Source organism: Oncorhynchus kisutch, linkage group LG16, assembly GCF_002021735.2.
Source record: "Oncorhynchus kisutch isolate 150728-3 linkage group LG16, Okis_V2, whole genome shotgun sequence".
Taxonomy (NCBI): domain Eukaryota; kingdom Metazoa; phylum Chordata; class Actinopteri; order Salmoniformes; family Salmonidae; genus Oncorhynchus; species Oncorhynchus kisutch.
This window is the reverse complement of record NC_034189.2, coordinates 21,931,537-21,952,799: the sequence shown is the minus strand read 5'-3', so window position 1 is coordinate 21,952,799 and position 21,263 is coordinate 21,931,537. Positions and strand designations below refer to the sequence as shown.

At 41.8% G+C, this 21,263-nt stretch overlaps 1 protein-coding gene across 3 annotated transcripts in view; it reads right to left on the bottom strand.

Moving 5' to 3' along the window:
• acap1 (ArfGAP with coiled-coil, ankyrin repeat and PH domains 1) overlaps window positions 1-21,263 on the bottom strand; it is a 36,902-nt gene that overhangs the window by 11,205 nt on the left and 4,434 nt on the right. For 2 of the 3 annotated variants that reach the window (XM_020504211.2, XM_020504212.2), the window contains exons 2-8: window positions 6,565-6,622; window positions 5,902-6,021; window positions 5,207-5,260; window positions 4,981-5,039; window positions 4,670-4,853; window positions 4,091-4,135; window positions 3,833-3,928 (exon numbers count right to left, since the gene is read on the bottom strand). In XM_020504211.2, coding sequence (XP_020359800.1) covers window positions 3,833-3,928; window positions 4,091-4,135; window positions 4,670-4,853; window positions 4,981-5,039; window positions 5,207-5,260; window positions 5,902-6,000 — 537 coding nt within the window. In that variant the 5' untranslated portion in view covers window positions 6,001-6,021; window positions 6,565-6,622. Of the gene's footprint in view, window positions 1-3,832; window positions 3,929-4,090; window positions 4,136-4,669; window positions 4,854-4,980; window positions 5,040-5,206; window positions 5,261-5,901; window positions 6,022-6,564; window positions 6,623-11,036; window positions 11,816-21,263 lie in introns of those variants that run through there. The other variant, XM_020504210.2, reaches the window with a different exon arrangement.

Genomic DNA, 21,263 nt, shown 5'->3' with positions numbered 1-21,263 from the left:
TCTTGGCCAGGTCGCAATTGTAAATGAGAACTTGTTCTCAACTTGCCTACCTGGTTAAATAAAGGTAAATAAATAAACACAGCGGTTCAGCATGATCGGTCCGTTCAGCCAGGCAACTAAATAAAGATAATAATGTACACGGTATACTGGACAGTATGTTTTTGGATATAGAGTTGTAAAGATTCATGTAGAAACTGTTGAGGAAAATCAGGCGAGGAAGTAAAGGGCTTCAGGCTTGTACAGCGTTCAGGTGGAGGTCAGGGAGTCCTTCACTCCAGACTTCCTCCTCTGGGGAAAACAGGAAGGAGGAAGTGCTGAACCTCTCCCAACTTCTGGCCGATGGATCGAGGAAAACTCTCCAGCAGCTTCGTATAGCAGTTTTACTTTCACTCCCTCTCTCTTACGCATAAAGATTTCAGATGACCCAGCCGCCTTTAAGCAACTTCGCTCTCATTCTTTCCCTCTCTCATTCTGCCTCGCAATCCTTCACCATTTCCTGTAACAGCAGGAAGAGCTAAAATCAGTCTTTGTGGCTTTAAAATGGTTCGGTGAAAGGTGACTTGTTTCCCGGTTTCGAGCTGCTCTCGGATGTGCAGACTAATTAACACATGGGTTAGTTGTAGTCTACTGTTGACTGCAGTCCTAGAGCTCCATGTATGGCAGCACGTCCAGTTATGCCACAGTGCCCATCCAGTGTAGCACTGACATCACTGTATGACAAGATGAAAACATGCAAGCACATGTACACACACACACACACACACACTTTCTAAGTCATGTGAAATAGTTCCTGTTGATGGTGCCCACACTGTTTCCTGTCACGACGAGAGGGACATTATTAGGACTCGTGTACTAATTAATCCATGGAATCAACTGCTAGAATAAACCTTCCGTTGAAGACAGGGGTTCCCAACCTATGGGTCACGCCCCACATATTGCGTGTGCCAACGTTGTGTGGGGTGCATGACCTTCCTTGATTTATTTTTTTACAATTCATGATTGTTTATACTGATCTAAACCTACGCATAAATCTGCTATGCTTAAGGATAGAAACAAGCGGAGGAGGAAGACGCGATATCTTTGGTTTGTTTCTATGACATTCAGAAGCGGAGCTTCGACCTTCTAAAGTCGAGGAGCCAAAGAAATTGGATTTTGCTTGGGAAGTCCCCTTATACAATGTGGGACTGTCGCAATCAATTGAGCTATTAACTTTCTGTAAAAGAGAATATGTATAATTAAATTAAAAACAGAAATCATATATTTGGTAGCGGAATACCATTTGAGGAAATCAGGTCTAGCCTTTATTTTCCTTATCCATTAAATATCCTATCTAAAATAGTCTTGTTAAACTATGGAAAATAGCCTGAAATTTGCTTCAAAACAAACGAATTCCTAGGCCCCTCAAATTAAACTAAATCAAGCTGGTGGTGTTTTTTTTATTAGAGGCTATCTCAATAAAAAAATTATACTTTTTTTTTTTTTACAGGGGAGGGAATGCGGCGTGCCATTTCTCTAATGTAAAACACAAAGTGCCCTGGGGAGAAAAGGAACGCTGATCTAAGAGAAGAAGTCATTCCCCTCCTCTTCCACTCACTTTCATTAAACTATTTTACTTCACTCTCTCTGCTCGCTAATGTCAACATCTGAACAACATGCTGCCATTCAAAAGTTTGGGGTCACTTAGAAATGTCCTTGTTTTGAAAGAAAAGCACATGTGTTGTCCATTAAAATAACTTCAAATTGATCAGCAATACATTGTAGACATTGTTAATGTTGTAAATGACTATTGCAGCTGGAAACGGCAGATTTTTTAAATTGAATATCTACATAGGAGTACAGAGGCCCCATTATCAGCAACCATCACTCCTGTGTTCCAATGGCACATTGTGTTAGCTAATCCAAGTTTATAATTTTAATCTGCACCTGTACATAGCCCATCTGTAAACAGTCCATCTATCTACCTCATCCCCATACTGTATTTATTTATTCATCCTGCTCCTTTGCACCCCAGTATCTCTACTTGCACATTAATCTTCTGCCGATCTACCATTCCAGTGTTTAATTGCTATATTGTAATTATTTCGCCACCATGGCCTATTTATTGCCTTAACGCCCTTATCTTACCTCATTTGCACTCACTGTATATAGACTTTTTTGTTTTCTTTTTTTTCTACTGTATTATTGAATGTATGTTTTGTTTATTCCATGTGTAACTCTGTGTTGTTGTATGTGTCGAATTGCTATGCTTTATCTTGGCCAGGTCGCAGTTGCAAATGAGAACTTGTTCTCAACTAGCCCACCTGGCTAAATAAAGGTGAAATAAAATAAAATAAAAATGTTAAGGCTAATTGATCATTAGAAAATGCTTTTGCAATTATGTTAGCACAGCTGAAAGCTGTTGTCTGATTAAAGAAACAATAAAACTGGCCTTCTTTAGACTAGTTGAGTATCTGGAGCATCAGCATTTGTGGGTTCGATTACAGGCTCAAAATGGCCAGAAACAAAGACCTTTCTTCTGAAACCCGTCAGTCTATTATTGTTCTGAGAAATTAAGGCTATTTCATGCGAGAAATTGCCAAGAAACTGAAGATCTCGTACAACGCTGTGTACTACTCCCTTCACAGTACAGTGCAAACTGGCTTTAACCAGAATAGAAAGAGGAGTGGGAGGCCCCGGTGCACAACTGAACAAGAGGACAAGTACATTAGTGTCTCTAGTTTGAGAAACAGACGCCTCACAAGTCCTCAACTGGCAGCTTCATTAAATAGTACCCGCAAGACATCAGTCTCAATGTCAACAGTGATGAGGTGACTCCTTGATGCTGGCCTTCTAGGCAGAGTTGCAAAGAAAAAGCCATATCTCAGACTGGCCAATAAAAAGAAAAGATTAAGATGGGCAAAAGAACACAGATACTGGACAGAGGAAGATTGTAAAAAGTGTTATGGACAGACGAATCTAAGTTTGAGGTGTTTGGATCACAAAGCATGGTGGAGACAACGTGATGGTCTGGGGATGCTTTGGTGATGGTAAAGTGGGAGATTTGTAAAGGGTAAAAGGGATCTTGAAGAAGGAAGGCTATCACTCCATTTTGCAACGCCATGCCATACCCTGTGGACAGCGCTTAATTGGTACCAATTTCCTTCTACAACAGGACAATGACCCAAAGCACAGCTCCAAACTATGCAAGAACTATTTAGGGAAGAAGCAGTCGGCTAGTATTCTGTCTATAATGGAGTGGCCAGCACAGTCACCGGATCTCAACCCTATTGAGCTGTTGTGGGAGCAGCTTGACCGTATGGTACATAAGAAGTACCATCAAGCCAATCCAACTTGTGGGAGGTGGTTCAGGAAGCATGGGGTGAAATCTCTTCAGATTACCTCAACAAATTGATAACTAGAATGCCAAAAGTCTGCATGGCTGTAATTTCTGCAAATGGAGGATTCTTTGACGAAAGCAAAGTTTGAAATAACAGTTGTGTCCTTCAATTAAAAATCATTATTTATAACCTTGTCAACGTCTTGACTATATTTCCTTCTCATTTCGCAACTCATTTCATGTATGTTTTCATGGAAAACAAGGACATTTCTAAGCGACCCCAAACTTTTGAACGGTAGTATACTTCCTTCATGAATTTGGTTTATCCAACACACTTCTCCCTTTCCGGCTCACTCCTGTCCTTGAGCTGTTCTTGTCTGTTGATGTTCTGTGTTATGTCATGTTTCATGTTTTGTGTGGACCCCAGGAAGAGTAGCTGCTGCTTTTGCAACATCTAATGGGAATCCTAATAAAATCCCCCCCCCCCCACCAAAAGTAAAATCCCCCACTTGTTACCTCTTCACTCAGGGTGCGTCGATAGTCGGCCAGCTCAGAGAGGGACTGGTGACCTTGTTGGAAGAACTGGGACTGGGCTTCCATCATAGACACCATCTGACAGAAACCCAGAATAAAACTTCATCATACACTCAAGACTAAACAATACATGCAGCCCCAAAGACAAGTCAACAAATCATTAGACACCCACATGCGGACTCAACCACGCGACACTTGAAATATTTCCGACGATAAAAGTTCCCACGTCATGAAACTCACCGCCATCAGAATGTCGGTCTTCTTCTTGGCCTCGATGACATTGATCTTGGAAAGAGGACGAGTGAGTGAACAGGAGAGAGACAGAACATGTGTGTTGGTATGACTGCAGCTAGTTCTAACCACTGGGTATTAATAGTTACCGGCCTGCTACAGGGAAACCCGAAGGCAATGCTGTTAGCATTCCCCACAGCAAAACACATGTCACTAAGCAGAGGTGCTGTTGCATATTTTATCAATGCCATTTGTTCGAAACATGTCCTGGTCCTCCTGACAAATCTCTTATGTAAAATTCTCTCTAGTATTTGGTTTGAGGCCTTCCAGTAGTGGCATATCATCAAACAGAAAGCAAGCAGTGTAATGAACAAGATTCCAACATGAGCTGGAGACTACAATTGTTAGTTTCAACACTAGTCGTATGTAACTCAATTCCAGGCAAACCACTTCAAACCAGGTCCAATGTGTGTGAGCGCGTGCATGCGAGTGTGTAAGTGAATATTTTGTCTGTAGCATCCTTACCATCAATTAACCAAGTTTGGTCCTTCCCCAAAATACACTCTCATCCAGCTTTGATGACCTCACCTGCAGTACGTAGTCGAGGGCCCCGGAACGGAAGGTCTTGCGAGCGTTGAGGAGGGCATGGCTGGCTTCCTCCACCTCGTGCTGCTTCCCCCGGGGGGCCTGAGCGTTCCTGCCCAACGCCGCCTCCAGACTCTCACTGCCCCGCTCAAACTCCTTACGCACATCCTTGAACCGACGCACGTCCCTGGGAGAAGGGGGAGGGGGAGAGAGGGATGAATGGACGTGGGTGTGACTGGGGGGTGCTGTGACACCAGTCTATGGTAGTGGTTTGAAACAATACTAAATTATTAAGGAGTGCCAGACTCACTCACTCTTTCACAAAACTCTGCAGTTTCAACTTCACCGACTTCTGTGTGGTCTCAATCACTTCCTAGGAGAAAAAGAGTGTGAGAGAAATAGAGGGAAAGAAGGGGGTGGGTTAAATGGAGCGAGAGGAAGAGAAAGGAGAGGGATACTCAGACACCTGACATTTAAAAGTGGTTGCTACAGTAACTAATGTTGTTGGCAAGCGATGCACAGTAGAGGAGTCCAACTCACCCCCTGAGCTTCCAGAATCACTTCCAGCTTCTGGGAGAATTTCTCCAAACACTCCTACGAGAAAAGAACACGGAATGAGTTTAACTTATTGTATTCAACCATTGATGAATACAACTTCCACTTACATTTGAGTCATTTAGCAGAAGGTCAATTAGAGTTAAGTGTCTTAAGGGCACATCAGCAGATTTGTCACCTCGTCGGCTCGGGGATTTGAACCAGCAATCTTTTGGTTACCGGCCTAATGCTCTTAACCGCCAGGCTACCTGCCACCCTTCCCTTCATAAGAATGTACTATGATAAAGACATAAACTGGGTGGTTAAAACCCTGAATGCTGATTGGCTGACAGTCGTGGTATATCAGACCGTATACCACGGGTTTGACAAAATATGTATTTTTACTGCTCTAATTACATTGGAAACCAGTTTATAATAGAAATAAGGCACAAGGGGGTGTGGTATATGGCCAATATACCACAGCTAATGTTTGTATCCAGGCACTCTGCGATGCGTCGTACTTAAGAACAGCACTTAGCCGTGGTATATTGGCCATATACCACACCCCCTCGTGCCTTATTTCTTAAGCATATAACACTAACCACAACACTATGTAATAGCTCTATCTACAGATTGGCCCCTCCTACACTGATCCCAAATCAGTGGTTCGAGTGTAGCTCCCTGCATCTCTATAGACTCACCCCCATCATGTTGTCCCCAGAACAGTGGTGGCCCAGCTCTTTGATCCCTGTGACAAAGCTCTTGCTGGTCTGACAGTAGGCCCTGCCAGCCTCCAGCATGGAGTGGCACTGCTTCACCAGCTACACAATAACACAATGTGTCAGGGTTCAACACAACACAATTCCATGTTGCAAAAGACGTGGAAACACACTACAACGCACACAGCATGACACAACATTTCAATATGACATGGGGCAACACGGCATGACATCGCCGACAAATATGACCACTGTCCAGACTCGGGACGGGTTGAGACTCACAGACAGGAATCGGAACATTGATGACCAAAGTATGCATCTGAAATTGTTATGCGCACCAATCCCTTCAGGGAATTTGACAGTACGATTGACAGTACAATGTGTGGTCAGTTACTTTTTCCTCTGGTAACAATGGGGTGGGGAAGCAGCACTGGAGTTAGTTCCCTTCAACTCAGGTGAAACACCATGTCTGTCACAGTTCATAGTCACTGCTAAGAGGAAGAAACTGACCCTGTCCAGCTACTTCCTCTACGGTCTGGATGGCTGGGTGTATGTTTATAGAAGTAGTGGTTAGATACTGGGAGCATAACGGAAAAGTGGAGAGAACTTTGTGTGTGTGTGTGTGTGTGTGAGAGAGACTCTCACCTTTTCTAATCGCGTCTCCAATTCACTGACATCTCCTTCCACCACTTCAATGTCAGCCCTGGATGAAACACAGACACACGTCACCACATTACTCGGCACATTAAGCAACACCACCACAGACAGAGGGTCTTGTCCAACGCCTCCACACCATCCTGGTCTGAAGGTTGAGCTGCTTTGCACAGTGCCGATCTACAGTAGAAATGTCTGTGACTGTGGTATCGGAAGTCATGAGAGTTCAATCACCAACAGTACACATGACGCTTCAAATGATATCTGGTACGGTTTATAAAATGGGCCTGTCAGAAGGGCAGTGGAAGGAGATTGTGACTGTTAGAACAGAGGAGATACTGACTCACAGACGTTCTCACGTCAACGGCCCAACGGTGTGGTTTCTGCTGCCTTCCACCAAAGACAGAGACACTGAGAAAGCACAAAGACAAAAAAAGAGAGAGCGAGAGAAGGAGCGCAGCAGATGGAGGGAGAGAGAGACAGAGAGAGAGAGTGACAGAGATAGTGACAGAGAGTGACAGAGCGAGCTATGAGAGAGAGAGCACAGACTCAGTGATCATTGCCTTGCTATTGAGAAAGGCCGCCAAAGGCAGACCTGGCTCTGAAGAGAAGACAGGCTATGTGCGCACTGCCCACAAAATGAGGTGGAAACTGAGCTGCACTTCCTAACTTCCTGCCAAATGTATGACCATATTAGAGACACATATTTCCCTCAGATTACACAGACCCACAAAGAATTCAAAAACAAATCCCATTTTGATAAACTCCCATATCTATTGGGTGAAATACCACAGTGTGACATCACAGCAGCAAGATCTGTGACCTGTTGCCAAAAGAAAAGGGCAACCAGTTAAGAACAAACACCATTGTAAATCCAACCTATATTTATGTTTATTTATTTTCCCTTTTGTACATCACTACAACACTGTATATATACATAATGACATTTGAAATGTCTTTATTCTTTTGGAAGTGTAATGTTTACTGTTAATATTTTATTGTTTATTTCTCTTTTGTTTATTATCTATTTCACTTGCTTTGGCAATGTAAACATGTTTCCCATGCCAATCAAGTCCCTTAAATTGAAATTGAATTAAGAGCTATGAGAGAGAGCGAGAGCTATGAGAGAGAGCGAGAGCTATGAGAGAGAGAGAGCTGAGAGAGAGAGAGAGAGAGAGAGCTATAGAGAGCTATGAGAGAGAGAGCTGAGAGCGAGAGAGAGAGAGAGCTATGAGAGAGAGAGAGCTATGAGAGAGAGAGCTATGAGAGAGAGCTATGAGAGAGAGAGCGAGAGAGAGAGAGCGAGAGAGAGAGCTATGAGAGCGAGAGAGAGAGAGCTGAGAGAGAGGCTGAGAGAGAGAGAGAGAGCTATGAGAGAGAGCTATGAGAGAGAGAGAGAGAGCTATGAGAGAGAGAGAGAGAGCTATGAGAGAGAGAGAGAGAGCTATGAGAGAGAGAGAGAGAGCTATGAGAGAGAGAGAGAGAGCTATGAGAGAGAGAGAGAGAGCTATGAGAGACAGAGCTATGAGAGACAGAGCTATGAGAGAGAGAGAGAGAGAGCTATGAGAGAGAGAGCTATGAGAGAGAGAGAGAGAGAGAGAGAGAGAGAGATATGAGAGAGAGAGAGCTATGAGAGAGAGAGAGCTATGAGAGAGAGAGAGAGAGCTATGAGAGAGAGAGAGAGCTATGAGAGAGAGAGAGAGCTATGAGAGAGAGAGAGCTATGAGAGAGAGAGAGAGCTATGAGAGAGAGAGAGAGCTATGAGAGAGAGAGAGAGCTATGAGAGAGAGCTATGAGAGAGAGCTATGAGAGAGAGCTATGAGAGAGAGAGAGCTATGAGAGAGAGAGAGAGCTATGAGAGAGAGCTATGAGAGAGAGAGAGAGCTATGAGAGAGAGAGAGCTATGAGAGAGAGAGAGCTATGAGAGAGAGAGAGCTATGAGAGAGAGAGCTACGAGAGAGAGAGCTACGAGAGAGAGAGCTATGAGAGAGAGAGCTATGAGAGAGACAGTGGCTGCAGTTTATTTAGCTCAGTACGGTTGACATTGAAATGGGACTAGCATGACAGGGGTACCAATACAAGACTGACAAAGGGTTTGATGGGGGGACAAAAGACAGTAGAAAAGAAAACGTTGAATAAGAGCAAAGATCGAATTGATGAGGACGGAACAAAGCCTGTGTCATTAGACACACATCATATTTATTACCCTCTGAAAGTGTGTGTGTGTGTGTGTGCGCAAGATGATACTAAGGTGATTAAACTGCCTATGCATTTGTATGAGTAAGTGTGCCTGAGAGAGGCCTCAAGTTTCCATAGCGATCCACCCCCAAAAAAACACACTTCCTGTCTCTTGTTTATCACGTCAGTATCTCTCCCTTCACTTCCTGTTCCACTCCACAACCCCAGGCCGCCCCCGGTTACCTAGCAACGGGAGGCAGACGTTTGTATACTGCGGTAGCCTCTCTTTTCCACTTTCATTCATCTTTCCCGAGATGTGTCTCTCTCTCTCTCCTATCCTTCTTTCACTTCTCTCTTTTTCTATTCTTTCAAAGCCTCTTTTCTCCAAATGTCGCCCTCTCCTCCCTCTCCAGTCCTTCACACTAGCGGTGTGTGAATATGAAGGCCTACCAGAGTTCGACCACAGCCTACATCTAAAACCTCCTCTCTCTCTCTCTCTGTGTTCTCTGTCAAATGAGACCTCACCGCTGCAGAATGCACCAATGACTGCCGCAAACATGTCAAACTTTCCGTCAATGCGTGTTCCTCCCAGAGGGACCGTGAGCCAAGAATGAAGAAGAGAGCGAGAGAGAGAAGAGAAAGAGAGAAAGAAAGAAAGAGTGAGAAAAATATATATTTAAAATATTTAAAAAGCCTTGCAGGGTTAATCAAACAAGAATTAAGATAAAACAGCAGAGTCCGAGAGACAAAGAAATGGTAAGAGGGTAAGAGAGTCTAACCACTGTCACGTCTTCTGATCTGCCAGCTAAAAGAAATGGTAAGAGGGTAAGAGAGTCTAACCACTGTCACGTCTTCTGATCTGCCAGCTAAAAGAAAGGGTAAGAGGGTAAGAGAGTCTAACCACTGTCACGTCTTCTGATCTGCCAGCTAAAAGAAAGGGTAAGAGGGTAAGAGAGTCTAACCACTGTCACGTCTTCTGATCTGCCAGCTAAAAGAAAGGGTAAGAGGGTAAGAGAGTCTAACCACTGTCACGTCTTCTGATCTGCCAGCTAAAAGAAAGGGTAAGAGAGTCTAACCACTGTCACGTCTTCTGATCTGCCAGCTAAAAGAAAGGGTAAGAGGGTAAGAGAGTCTAACCACTGTCACGTCTTCTGATCTGCCAGCTAAAAGAAAGGGTAAGAGGGTAAGAGAGTCTAACCACTGTCACGTCTTCTGATCTGCCAGCTAAAAGAAAGGGCAAGAGGGTAAGAGAGTCTAACCACTGTCACGTCTTCTGATCTGCCAGCTAAAAGAAAGGGAGGCACGCCCAATGCAACAAACCTCTTATTAGCTACATTCAAAACCCCAAAATACATTTCCCTTTTGGTCTTATGTTGCGTTTCTTTTAGAGTTTAAATAAATACAGTTTTGACTCTCTGAAAGAGAATAGGCCAAGCGGAGGTTGGTGTGCTGCATTCCTACATTGACCTACAACCATCTATGCTCCTAAATAGTGTGCTGTGTGACCTAGAATTTTGATTTGCTAGTCATGTATTAGGTGCATTGGTGCTAAAGTCAACATTAGTGTTTTGCGTCCGGTATGGCTGATGTTACATCTGTATCACACCTGTTTTAACTAACTTTTTAAAGTTGGGAGCACTAGTGCTACAAATTAAAGAGTCATGTTAGTTGTATAAAATTGTAGAAATACTCTTTCATTCCAGCACTCAAAAACCATCCAAAACAATGAGAAAAGGCAGTGTCCCGCCACAGTGTCAATGGTCAAAGAAACTCATTCGACTCATCACAGTGATAAATGTGACCCCAGGCAAGAGGCAAGACCCCCAAACTATCTGCAGGGCTGACACTCGTTTGACAAGTTCATCATGTGGTTGTGCTGACTGAACTACAATGGTGTAGCCTAACACACTCTAGGCCCATATGCCAACTCAGGATAATATTGTTCAGGTAGCTTTGACCTAAAAAAATAATAATGAATGTCATCACTTCTCTATTTCCTCAGGGTGGATGCAAGCCTCATTTGTCATCATTTTACCCTCTGTGGACATGTGACATTTCTGAAACTATCTGAATAATGTATTGCAAAAACATAAGAGTAGACCTACCCTTTAAATCGTGTATTCTAACTTATTTGAACTGTAATAAAATGGTAGTCACATACATTTATGCACCACTCACAAAATAGCTCTCACCTTACAATGTAACCGAATGAATAATGCATATATGTAGACTGTTGACTAAGTCATAAAAAAAAAAATGTTATTCAATGGCTAATCTAGATTTACCTGAATCGGGGGGAGTCTTTGAGACACTCTTCGAAGTCCAGTTTGACAGTCATCCTTCAGTTGGTTTGATACAAATTACACCAACAACGCAAACGCAACTATTTCTATTGGTATTGAATGACATGGGACAGTGGGTGCGAAAATAAAATATAGGTTATATAGCCATATGTAAGATATAATATCTTACATATTAAAAGTATATTGCATTGTTTGTAGGTTTTTCCATAAATAACCTGTGTTCTCTTGAATTATATTCTTCTCGACATCAAATCATGACATTAGGTGTCAGTGAATCACTCGAATCGCGCCTCTCTTATTGGACTAATATGTTATTGCTGAATTGATTAGAACAATTTAAATAATCAAATAACTGCAAACGATTAGTTCATGATAAACACGTTTCTCCACTTCGCTCATGTTAGCTCCCTTTTCTCTGTACTTTGATGTGCCCTTGCGTCACGAAAATTACGAAAAAATGCCCCAAAAACTTATCGCAAGGGTTGATCATTCCACGGTGAATAATCCAACATCAATAAAAACACATGTACCGCTGTTGCAAATAAAATGTAACAATCAATGGAATTTCCACTCGAAGCCCCCCAGGGTGGCGAAGGTGACGCTGTAACGATACAATCCTTTTCTATCTCTCTCACCCGGCCGGTCCACCCACTCACACTATTTCCGGGTATGCAAGTGTATGAACCAACACAGATTGTTTAATATATTGACAAGAAATTCGAGTGACAGCGCTAACGTTGGAAATACATGTCCTTAAAGATGGAAGGCATGGGGGAGGAGGCCAGATCAGGTGGGACGATTCTAGCCAATTAGAGGGCAGATACACAAACAACAAACCATAGAGCTAGATAGAGGACTGATCTTTGTATCTGTGCCACTACAGCGTCAGTGATAACATGGGCAGCGCCATTGAGGCTCCATCTACATTTTAAAGTAGTCAATGTTCTTCTTCTCCATTGGCTGATTGCTACCAGCTGATAGGGATCCCCACCCAGTTGACTACTTCATAATGGTGGAATCCTTCAATGGGAAAGTCTATGCCAAAAGTACCAGCCAAAAGTTTGGACACACCTACTCATTCAAGGGTAAATCAAATAAATCAATACATCTAATGTCCATTGTTTGTGTTTCTTGGCCCAAGCAAGTCTCTTCTCCTTATTGGTGTTCTTTAGTAGTGGTTTCTTTCCAGCAATTCGACCATAAAGGCCTGATTCACATAGTCTCCTCTGAACAGTTGATGTTGAGATGCATCTGCTACTTCAACTCTGTGAAGCATTTATTTGGGCTTCACTTTCTGAGGCTGGTAACTCTAATGAACTTGTCCTCTGCAGCAGAGGTAACTCTGGGTTTTCCTTTCCTGTGCGGTCCTCATGAGAACCAGTTTCATCATAGCTCTTGATGGATTTTGCGACTGCACAAGTTCTTGACATTTTTCGTATTGACTAACATCCATGTCTTAAAGTAATGATGGACTGGCATTTCTCTTTTCTTATTTGAGCTGTTCTTACCATAATATGGAGTTGGTCTTTTACCAAATAGGGCTATCTTCTGTATACCACCCCTACCTTGTCACAACACAACTGATTGGCTCCAACGCATTAAGGAAAGAAATTCCACAAATTAACTTTTAACAAGGCACACCTGTTTATTGATATGCATTCCAGGTGACTACCTCATGAAGCTGGTTGAGAGAAAGCCAAGAGTGTGCAAAGCTCTCATCAAGGCAAAGTGGGGCTACTTTGAAGATTCCCAAATATAAAATATATTTAGATTTGTTTAACACTTTTTGGTTACTACATGATTCCATATGTGTTATTTCATAGTTTTGATGTCTTCACTATTATTCTACAATGTAGAAAATAGTCAAAATAAAGAAAAACCCTGGAATGAGTAGGTGTGTCCAAACTTTTGACTGGTACTGGACATATTCCTCAGATTTTGGGCAGAGTAAAACCTCTCGCTTCGCCTCTTCCTCTCTGACTAACAGCAAAAAGACAGTGGGCAGTGATGTGGTGGTAAGGAAATGGTTAACATGAAGGGGGTATGATTCTATGAGGGAGAAATTGCACCTGGGATAATTTAAATATTCAATTTATTCTAAGAGGTAGTTATTATAACAATGGTTGCATAAATGTGGATTTTTTTTTGTAGGCGGGCAATTCCATGGTAACAGAATTAAGCTGAGACTTGAAAAGTATTCCAAACAAAACCATCAAATGCAAAAACAAACCATACAACTCCATGCATGAGGACTACTTTTAACAATTTCCACACAAAATGTTACAAAAACACATTTACCTGAAGAACAGTGCAGAAGTAATGTTTGGTAGAGTGATGGTAAAATCTCCCTTAGTTTTTTAGTGACCATGTTTTCCAAAAACTCTGTTAAAAGATCTACCCCAAATTAAGATTCAAAGATGTCTGCATCAAGAATGGGGTGTCAGCTAAAATATGACAACTTGAGTTTAACAAAAATGTATTTTGGTTATTGAACTACAGTAGGCCTAAGTAAAGTGCATTAACACTCAGTAACAGAATGATGGTAACAGAATGACATCATGGGTCCCTGATCTGCATTATAAAGACATAAATAAAGACATGCATAATTATGAACATCCTTCCGTTAATGGTGACGTTAATGGTGATGTATCCTGAATAAGTAGGTAGAAAAATGTACTATCCTCCTTTCCTTGTATGGGTATTATTCTACAGACTGGCTATTATTCTAATGAGCTCCGCCCCAAACAAGACCAAATTTGGATGGCCCGGACTGGACCAAATTTGTATCAATCAGAGTACAGCACAGAAGAGCACAGTACAGTACAATAGAATATAGTACAATACAGCACAGTAGAGTATAGTTCAGCACTGTACTGTACCATAGAGTATAGTTCAGCACTGTACTGTACCATAGAGTATAGTTCAGCACTGTACTGTACTGTACAATACAGTAAATTATACTGTACTAAATTCTAGGGGTACTGTGCAGTACCTTATTGTATTTTACTGACCTATTCTCTCTACTCTACTTTACTATACTGTCCAAACTTGTGAAACGGTCGTCTATGATTGGTTCAGATTTGGACAGAACAAATTTCAATTACTTTTCAACATCCATGGACATTTACATTTTTAAAATGTATTTAACCTTTATTTAACTAGGCAAGTCAGTTCAGAAAAAAATCTTATTTACAATGGTGGCCTACCCCAGCCTTCCCCGGCCTACCCCGGCCAAACCCGGCCTACCCCATGCTACCCCATCCTACCCCATGCTACCCCATCCTACCCCAGCCTACCCCAGCCAAACCCAGACAATGCTGGGCCAATTGTACACCTCCCTATGGGACTCCCAATCACAGCCGGATGTGATTCAGCCTGGATTCAAACCAGGGACTGTAGTGATGCCACCTGCACTGAGATGCAGTGCCTTAGACCACTGCACCACTCAGTCAGTGCTCAGTTGGTGAGAGGGCTAGTTACAGTAAATGGAAGAGAGGGGACTTATGGGTAGGTGTTAGTAAGAGCCAGGAGAGGTGACATTAACGAGAGAGAGAGAGAGAGTTTATTATCTACTTCACTTGCTTTGGCAATGTTCACATATGTTTCCCATGACAATAAAGCCCTTGAATTGAATTGAGAGAGAGAAAGAGAAGAGGGAAGAGAGACACAGAGAGAGAGAGAGCGAGAGAGAGAGGGAGGGGTTGTACAGATGGTTTTCACACTCTTGCTTCAACAAGGGCTTCTGAGTGGCACAGCAGTCTAAGGCACAGCATCTCAGTGCTAGAGGTGTTACTACAGACACCCTGGTTGGAATCCAAGCTGTATCACAACAGGGTGTGATTGGGAGTCCCATAGGGTGGTGCACAATTGGCCCAGTTTGGCCCGGGGTAGGCAGTCATTGTAAATAAGAATTAGCTTTTAACTGAATTGCCTGGTTAAATGAAATAAAAATGTAAAAAAGGTGAAAGAGAAAGAAAACAGTTATGAGCTGAACATAATAGTACGCCAGTGGAAGGAAGGACTGTATAGCAGGTGACCCAACGGTGGTTTGTGACAACTATGAATTTCCCTTTGTAGCCAATTCTGTTACAGATTTTTTGGTAATTCGGTTAATGGTTTGGTAACAGAATGACGCATTTTAATCATTTAATAAATCATAAACCAAGTGATTTATCAGTAAAAACACAATACCTAATTGGTAGGTCTAACATTACTCGTTACTCTTGTGAACTTTTCTTATCCTCTCTCCTCATGATGGAGCGACATTTGAAAATATCTTAAAGATATGTGGGTTTTTGGAAACAGAATGACAAAACACGAGGCAATATTTCTTAAACTTTCAAAAGAAAAAATAATTTCTGCAAAACTAAATATAACTGTTGATATTAGTTGGATACCACGTCATTTCAATGTGGACATGTGTGTAATATTTGGTAGAGACATTGACCAATGAGATGTCAACCTATATTGGCTCACTCAAAATGTCAGACAGAAGTTTGTTGAATTCCCAATGTGTTATCACAATGATCTCAACCATGTAAAAGCACAACCAAAGTTCCTACGGGAATACAACTTCAGATATGTTATTTATTTTTTATTTTTTATTCTGCACAGATTATTACAGATCTCCACAGACCTGCGATGACCTATTCAAGCTATCTTGAACATGCACACTTTATATGATTACATGAGAAGACATTTATAGTTACAGTAACTTCAAAATATGGCCATAGATGTTTTACTCATTTTAATGTTGATTTAAAAAATATATATATGTATTTCACCTTTATTTAACCAGGTAGGTCAGTTGAGAACAAGTTCTCATTTACAACTGCGACATGGCCAAGATAAAGCAAAGCAGTGCGACAAAAACAACAACACAGTGTTACACATGGGATAAACAAATATACAGTCAATAACACAATAGAAAAATATATGTACAGTGTGTGCAAATGTAGTAAGATTAGGGAGGTAAGGCAATAAATAGGCCATAGAGGCGAAATAATTACAATTTAGCATTAACACCAGAGTGATAGATGTGCAGATGATGATGTGCATGTAGAGATTCTGGGGTTCAAAAGAGCAATAAATAAATAAATAACAATATGGGGGATGAGGTAGTTGGGTGTGTTATTTACAGATGGGCTGTGTACAGGTACAGTGATCGGGAAGCTGCTCTGACAGCTGATGCTTAAAGTTAGAGAGGGAGATATAGAATCCAGCTTCAGTGATTGTTGCTATTCGTTCCAGTCATTGGCAGCAGAGAACTGGAAGGAAAGGCAGCCAAAGGAGGTGTTGGCTTTGGGGATTGACCAGTGAAATATACCTGCTGGAGCGTGTGCTAAGGGTGAGTGTTGCTATGGGGACCAGTGAGCTGAGATAAGGTGGGGCTTTACCTAGCAGAGTCTTATAGATGACCTGGAGCCAGTGGGTTTGGCAACGAATATGTAGCGAGGGCCAGCCAACGAGAGCATACAGGTCGCAGTGGTGAGTAATATATGGGGCTTTGGTGACAAAACGGATGGCACTGTGATAGACTACATCCAATTTGCTGACTAGAGTGTTGGAGGCTATTTTGTAAATGACATCGCCGAAGTCAAGGATCGGTAGGATAGTCAGTTTTACGAGGGTATGTTTGGCAGCATGAGTGAAGGAGGCTGAGAATGTTACATTAGTTTGTAAGATAGCCTTAACTTTAGGCTATTTAGTGTATTACAAAAGTAATATTGACTTGTGTTTGGTTAACAACACAACCAATGATCAACATTTAAAGGAGATGTATAATATCTACTGCTTGGATAGTTTCCTCTGAGCCCCTGGCTTAATGTTAACTTTGATTTTTGGTTTAGTTAATAATTAACTTGAAGATTACATTTGAAATCAACCAAAGCTTGAAACCCTAGGACCAAGTGTATTGTCTATTGTTAGTTGAACCCTGGGTTGAACTGAAACAATAGCTGTTGATGACTTTGCAAATGCTATATAGCATAGTTACATTTCATTTGCTCTATTAAACCTACCTTTTGGAATGATAACGAATGCAACAGTGGACGTATTTAGCTTTTAAGAGATCTCTCAATAATCATTCTCATGATAGCACATTGGTAGTAGCCAGTGACAAATATCAAAGCTAAGCTTGGTTAAAGCCCTGAATTTAACCAAATGAATAGCTGTAGATAGATCAACTCTCCAGTATGAGGTGCTGCCCAGCCTAGAGTTTTTTTCTGATACTGGATATAACGGTGGAGATCTGACGTGGTTACAAAGACTTTTTGCATTGGATGCTCTCAATCCACCGCGTCTGCCTATGTCGAACTTCCGCATGTACGATAAAAGGTGATAGGGCCAGAGCGGTGTTTGTTAGAGCATGAGACATCCGGAAAATCTTTTTTTATTTTTTTACAAAATCGTCTGTAGCTTCAGAATGGTTTGGTCTACAATTATGACACATCTATGGAAAGATGAGACTCTCGTGAACACGATGGTGTTCTTTCTCCGTGTTTTCTCTATGACCTCTACAAGTGTCAGGAGACTCGTCTGAAGTCAGTAGAGCTGATCTGCCAACTCCTGTCTGTAGCATCTGAACTGTTTGGACACATAAATATGATATGTGGCAAAGGTCTGTGTGAAGGTGAGACTTCAATGTTTTGCTCTCGGACGCCCACAGGCCTCACAAGACTCGCCTGAAGGTCCCCTATACACGTTGAAACAGTGAATGGAAGTACCAGTCAAAAGTTTTGGACACACCTACTCCTTCAAGGAGTTTTCTATATTTTTTACTATTTTCTACATTGTAGAATAATAGTGAAGACATAAAAAATAACACATATGGAATCACTTAGTAACCAGAAAAAGTGTTAAACAAATCAATGACAGCTTTGCACACTCTTGGCATTCTCTCAACCTGCTTCACTTGGAATGATTTTCCAACAGTTTTGAAGGAGATCCCACATATGCTGAGCACTTGTTGAGGGCTTTTCCTTCACTCTGCGGTCCAACTCATCCCAAACCATCTCAATTGGGTTGAGATCAGATGATTGTGGAGGCCAGGTCATCTGATGCAGCTCTCCATCACTCTCCTTCTTGATCAAATAGCCCTTAAACAGCCTGGAGGTGTGTTGGGTCATTGTCCTGTTGAAAAACAAATGATAGTCCCGCTAAGAGCAAACCAGATGGGATGGCATATCACTGCAGAATGCTGTGGTAGCCATGCTGGTTAAGTTTGCCTTGAAATCTAAGTAAATAATTGACAGTGGCACCAGCAAAGCACCCCCACAACATCACACCTCCTCCATGCTTCACATTGGGAACAACACATGCAGAGATCATCCGTTCACCTACTCTGCATCTCACAAAGACATGGCGGTTGGAACCAAAAATCTCAAATTTGTAATCATCAGACCAAAGGACAGATTTCCACCGGTCTAATGTCCATTGCTTGTGTTTCTTGGCCTAAGTCTCTTCTTCTTATTGGTGTCCTTTAGTAATGGTTTCTTTGCTGCTATTCAACCATGAAGGCCTGATTCACACAGTCTCCTCTGAACAGTTGATGTTGAGATGTGTCTGTTACTTGTATTCTGTGAAGCATTTATTTGGGCTGCAATTTCTGAGGCTGGTAACTAATGAACTTATCCTCTGCAGCAGAGGTAACTCTGGATCTTCCTTTCCAGTGGTGGTCCTCATGAGAGGCAGTTTCATTATAGCCCTTGATGATTTTTGCAACTGCACTTGAAGAAACGTTGAAAGTTCTTGACATTTTCTGGATTGACTGACCTTCACGGAGTGTCGTTTCTCTTTGTTTATTTGAGCTGTTCTTGCCATATTATGGACTTGGTCTTTTACAAAAAGCAGCCAACAAGTGCTCAACATATGTGGGAACTCCTTCAAGACTGTTGGAAAAGCATTCCAGGTGAAGCTGGTTTAGAGAATGCCTTGAGTGTGCAAAGCTGTCATCAAGGCAAAGGGTGGTGACATTGAAGAATCTCAAATCTAAAATATATTTTGATTTGATTAACACTTTTTTGGTTACTACATGATTCCATATGTGTTATTTCATCGTTTTGATGTCTTCACTATTATTCTGCAATGTACAGTCGTGGCCAAAAGTTTTGAGAATGACACAAATATCAATGTTCAAGTCTGCTGCCTCAGTTTGTATGATGGCAATTAGCATATACTCCTGATAGTTATAAAGAGTGATCATATGAATTGCAATTAATTGCAAAGTCCCTATTTGCCATGCAAATGAACTGAATCCCCCCAAAAATGTCCATTGCATTTCAGCCCTGCCACAAATGGACCAGCTGACATCATGTCAGTGATTCTCTCGTTAACACAGGTGTGAGTGTTGACGAGGACAAGGCTGGAGATCACTCTGTCATGCTGATTGAATTCGAATAACAGACTGGAAGCTTCAAAAGGAGGGTGGTGCTTGGAATCATTGTTCTTCCTCTGTCAATCATGGTTATCTGCAAGGAAACACGTGCCGTTATCATTGCTTTGCACAAGAAGGGCTTCACAGGCAAGGATATTGTTGCCAGTAAGATTGCACCTAAATCAACCATTTATCGGATCATCAAGAACTTCAAGGAGGGCGGTTCAATTGTTTTGAAGAAGGCTTCAGGGCGCCCAAGAAAGTCCAGCAAGCGCCAGGACTGTCTCCTAATGTTGATTCAGCTGTGGGATCGGGGCACCACCAGTACAGAGCTTGCTGAGGAATGGCAGCAGGCAGGTGTGAGTGCATCTGCACGCACAGTGATGCGAAGACTTTTGGAGGATGGCCTGGTGTCAAGAAGCAAAGAAGCCACTTCTCTCCAGGAAAAACATCAGGGACAGACTGATATTCTGCAAAAGGTACAGGGATTGGACTGCTGAGACTGGGGTAAAGTCATTTTCTCTGATGAATCCCCTTTCCGATTGTTTGGGACATCCAGAAAAAAAGCAGCTTGTCTGGAGAAGACAAGGTGAGCGCTACCATCAGTCCTGTGTCATGCCAACAGTAAAGCATCCTGAGACCATTCATATATGGGGTAGCTTCTCAGTCAAGGGAGTCGGCTCAACTCACAATTTTGCCTAAGAACACAGCCACGAATAAAGAATGGTACCAACACATCCTCCGAGAGCAACTTCTCCCAAACATCCAGGAACAGTTTGGTGACGAACAATGCCTTTTCCAGCGTGATGGAGCACCTTGCCAAAAGGCAAAAGTGATAACTAAGTGGCTCGGGGAACAAAACATCGATATGTTGGGTCCATGTCCAGGAAACTCCCCAGACCTTAATCCCATTGAGAAATGGTGGTCAATCCTCAAGAGGCGGGTGGACAAACAAAGACCCACAAATTCTGACAAACTCCAAGCATTGATTATGCAAGAAGAGGCTGCCATCAGTCAGGATGTGGCCCAGAAGTTAATTGACAGCATGACAGGGCAGATTGCAGAGGGGTCAACACTGCAAATATTGACTATTTGCATTAACTCCATGTAATTGTCAATAAAAGCCTTTGACACCTATGAAATGCTTGTAATTATACTTCAATATTCCATAGTAATATCTGACAAAAATATCTAAAGACACTGAAACAGCAAACTTTGTATTAATATTTGTGTCATTCTCAAAACTTTTGGCCACGACTGTAGACAATAGTAAAAATAAAGAAAAACTCTTGAATGAGTAGGTGTGTCCAAACTTTTGACTGGTACTGTATATGGAGACAGTTTAATGCCAAAATGATGGGGTTAAACACATGGACAAAAAAATGATAAATGTTTCCTAATCTTTCTTATATCTCTCAGATATAGGAGAGACACTTCAGAACAAACTTTATTTAGATCTTTGGGGGGAACCATCTTTTGTTCCATGTAATGAATCTGTTATTCGATGCGTTATTATGGGCTAATAGCATTAAGGCCAAAAATAATTTTTCATCAAATCGTTTTTGGAAATATATACTAGGGATGCTTCAAGGGGTCTTGAATTTGAAAATAAAATAGCTAAATGATCCTTGGTATGACCTTCTTAAAACAATTCCATATAGCTTAGACAGGGCTTAGAATCTGAATGGTTTTAATAAAGCATAAAAAGATAGACTTTTCATTTGACACCAAATTTGATGTACTCCTATGGACTTCATCTGTTAGTGCTCATGGGGCTTTTTTTTACATAGAAATGCCTGGGCTTATTCATAGCAAGGGTACACATCTCAGAAAGG